We start from the raw sequence: 4,160 nt of genomic DNA, 5'->3' as shown, positions 1-4,160 counted from the left end.
TAAACAAGAATATCATCGATAAACACGATAACAAAAGTATCCAAGAACGGCCGAAATACCCGATTCATCAAATCCATGAAAACTGCTGGAGCATTGGTCAAACCGAATGGCATGACCAAAAACTCATAATGACCATACCTGGTACGAAAAGCTGTCCTCGATACATCACTATCCCTTACTTTAATCTGATGATAACCTGATCTCAAATCAATTTTGGAGAATACTGTAGCCCCGTGCAACTGATCAAACAAATCATCTATCCTAGGCAATGGATATTGATTCCGAATCGTCACTTTATTCAACTGTCGATAATCGATACACATACGCATGGAACCATCTTTTTTCTTAACAAATAAGACTGGTGCACCCCACGGCGATATACTAGGCTGAATGAATCCCCGATCCAGCAATTCTTTTAGCTGCACTTTCAACTCAAGCAACTCTGCCGGCGCCATACGATACGGAGTAATAGATATCGGATTAGTACCCGGCAACAACTCGATAGTGAACTCAACTTCACGGTCCGGCACGATACCCGGCAACTCATCCGGAAATACATCCGCGAACTCATTAACAATTGGTATTTCCTCTAGTTTCAGTGCTCTCTTTTCGGTGTCGACCACATAAGCAATGTACCCTTCATAACCTTTACTCAATAAAGATTTGGCCTTAAGAGCCGAAACACGACAAGTAGAACTCACTACTAAATCACCACAGAACTTCACCTCAACGCTATCCGGTAATTGAAATGTAACTTCCTTATTAAAGCAATCCATAACGGCATGATACTCCGATAAGAAATCCATACCCAAGATCACATCAAAGTCAGTCATATACAGCGGCAACAAATCTACAAATAACCTCCTTCCCCCAACCACCAACCCACAACTCGCGTAACACACATTAATAACTACTACCTCACCCACTGGTGTAGAAATAGCTAAAGCAACATTTAAAAGTTTAACAGGCTTGTCTAAATGTTTTATGAAAGCATTAGACACAAAAGAATGCGTAGATTCAGGGTCTAGCAACACACGCGCATAAATACCAGAAATAACCAAAGTACCTGTCACTACCCCCGGTGAAGCCTGTGCCCCTTGACGTGTGATCGCAAACACCCTTCCTGTTGCCGTAGAACCACTAGCTCCTCCACCTCTACCTCCTTGAGCACTTCCCACCGAAGATGCCGCTGGCGCTTGTACCCGAGGACATTGAGCCGCCATGTGCCCCACCTCTCCACAAGTAAAGCACTTGAAACCCTTTGTTGTATTCAGACAATCCCTCATCAAATGATCTGTTGATCCACAATTAAAACATCGGCGAGTTATTGTTGTAGCACCACTCATTGTCTGCCTATTAGTCTCTTGTCCCGACTTCCCTTTCCACCACCCCGTGGAACCCCTTGTGATTTTCCAAAATCTTGAGTTTTGGTAACTTGAGATTTTTGACCCCCACCCTTGTTATTACCGCCTCCGGATTTACCAAATGCCGCACCTTCCGTCTTATTTTTCTTGTATGACTCCCGGCTTTCGTTGTAGTCCTGAATATCCTTTCCAACCATCCTGGCCATTTCCACTAACCGAGCATATTCCTCTTGCTCGTAGGTAGTCAACCTTGTAGCTACCTTCGGTAAAAGTCCTTTTCGGAACCGCTGACATCTTTTTTCTTCCGTGCTCACCAAGTCTGGAGCATATTTTGACAATTTTGCAAACCTTGCTTCATACTCTGGAACAGTCATACTACCTTGCCTCAATTCAATAAATGCCGCTTCCTGGTCCAATTTCCAACTCTTCGGAAAGTAGTGATCATTGAACCCTTTAACAAAACGCTCCCACGTCACCACTCGCGATACCGCCGGTATAACTCCTGGCAGAGGGGCAGTCCATTACCTTTCAAACGACTCCCACCAATCTCGAGCTTCACCTTTCAAGCTAAAAGTTGCCAATGTCAGCTTTTGTGCGTCTGTCACCCCCATAGCATTTAACACCCGCTCCACAGCCTTAAGCCATTCCTCAGCATCACTTGGGTCAATTGCCCCCTCAAACTCCATGGTAAATAGCTTTTTGAACCTTTCAAGTAACCCAGTGCCCGTTCCACGAGTCATTGCCTCTGTAGTTTGCCATTGCATAAGAGCTGCTTGTTGTTCTGCGAGCAAGGCCACAGCTGCAAGAAGTCTATCGGTAGCCCCTACAACCGGTTGCTGTACAGGAACTTCAGGTTGCTGAACCTCATCACCACTAGACGCAGCATCCTCGGCATGAACTGTATGCTCCGAAGCCATTTCCCAATATCTATTTCAATCACTTTAACAACCAATAGCAAACACAATATTAGATATATAACTCACCCGTTAGCAAACACTCCCTCCATTCGACAATCACATTACTCCTATGGTCCACTACCAAACCCCAAACGACTCTCCACACAGAGACTAGAACGTACTAGCTCTGATACCAAGCTGTCACGCCCCGCCCCGGAACGACACCCGAAGTGGGCCCGAACCGACACGGCCACGCGGCATTCCACACAAAAGACAAACAACTATACGATAACTAAATAAGGAATAGAGTAAAACCCCAGCGGAAGACTTAACATTAATAATAAACAAGGTGTCTACGATAATTACAAACTCGAAGTCAAAGAGTACTTGACAACATTAACCACAACATGAGTTTAGCAAAAGTACGAGTTTGACCCAATACAACCAATTCGACCAAAAATACCGACACTCGATACTAATACAAGTGTCCCAAAAACGTCGATCGGCAGTGGACCAACTCTACGGCCACCTGTAACCTGGCAATCCAAAAAGGAAAACCAGAGTGTGTGAGATATAGAATACATTCAATAAAATATCACACAACCTGAAAGAATATCTCACTTGAATGTAATTCACACAAACTCAACACAAGTACTCAATTATATAACCACATATAAAAACATCACACACGCAATGGCACGTCTGCCACATTCCCATGTAACCAAGGCATTGTGTCCCGCACACCACATTCCCATTCACCGTTAATTAGACGGCATGGCCCACGACATGGTGTGACTCACTCCACAACCCTTTAGCGGTTACAATCAACACCCAATAAACATATATCATTAGCTAGATCTCAAATAGCATGATATACAATCACCACCTTGTAACATCTCATTGAACATTACCATATCAAACACACTCACCTTCGTATCGACTAAAGTATGCCAAACTAAGATTTCGGCACCTCTTGAAAGACCGGCTCTTTACCTAACCACAAGTTAACTCATATTAGTTACGAATTCCACGAATACTCGGCACAAAGTTACAAAGCTAACAAGAAGCTAAACGATGACTATCGAATACAAATATGTCCATGTCAACACCTAGAAGTGTCCTAAAACATGCTTAAAGTTCAAATATAAAATAACTCTTGAAATCGGTTTGAAAACTTATGACCAATTCGTCCTATCTTAACCATAACTTCTTATTGGCCTTGAGCTAGCTCTTGAGACCACCACCAATGGAAAGTACACTTTCGGTACACGAATTTTGATATATAATTTGCCCAAAACGGAGTCCGGATGAAAAAGATATGATCGTACGAAGTTCCACAACAATTGCTGAAAAGTTACCCGAGAGGTACAGGTACCACAAAACTCAGTACCGGTACCCACCCAAAATCGACCCAAATGTTTCAGTTCTGATCCGTCGGTACAGGTACCACCAAAAAGTGGTACGGGTACCAACTGGGTTTTTCAGCGAAAATCCAGCACGATTTCCTTCCGATTCCTAACCTTTTTCTCTACTCAAACCACATCTAAAACTCCTCAAACTACACCAAATCATGCTTTAACTCATGTATATCAAAGAGCTACTTAAGAAACTCAAACCCCATGAATCAAGAAGCTTAAAATACAACAATTCAAAATATTCAAGTGGTATTCTTCTCATACCCAACTTAACTTGCATTATCTAATTAAGGCATGAACCCAACTATTAAAGCATGAAATTAGGCTTACCCAAACATGAAATCTAACAATTAAGACATGGAATTACCTAGATGATCAACAACTTAGACAACCAAGAAACTCCAAGCTCTCCTCTCTTTCTTTCCTTCTTCTTCTTCTTCCTCTTCCTCTTCCTCTCTCTCTCTCTCTCTCTCTCTCTCTCTCTA

At 42.8% G+C, this 4,160-nt stretch overlaps 1 protein-coding gene across 1 annotated transcript; it reads right to left on the bottom strand.

Moving 5' to 3' along the window:
- Nucleotides 1-1,160: 1,160 nt before the first annotated feature.
- LOC131329967 (uncharacterized) lies at nucleotides 1,161-1,738 on the bottom strand. The gene has a single exon (XM_058363418.1). The coding sequence runs from the start codon at nucleotides 1,736-1,738 to the stop codon at nucleotides 1,343-1,345; it is 396 nt and encodes a 131-aa protein (XP_058219401.1). The 3' UTR covers nucleotides 1,161-1,342.
- Nucleotides 1,739-4,160: the final 2,422 nt, after the last annotated feature.

This window comes from Rhododendron vialii, chromosome 6a, assembly GCF_030253575.1.
Source record: "Rhododendron vialii isolate Sample 1 chromosome 6a, ASM3025357v1".
Taxonomy (NCBI): Eukaryota; Viridiplantae; Streptophyta; class Magnoliopsida; order Ericales; family Ericaceae; genus Rhododendron; species Rhododendron vialii.
The sequence above is the reverse complement of the archived record's forward strand: the minus strand, read 5'-3'. Positions and strand labels throughout refer to the sequence as shown.

Bases quoted from the DNA above. Each gene is read 5' to 3' on its own strand.
- LOC131329967 (XM_058363418.1), bottom strand. From the start codon at position 1,738: ATGACTGTTCCAGAGTATGAAGCAAGGTTTGCAAAATTGTCAAAATAT.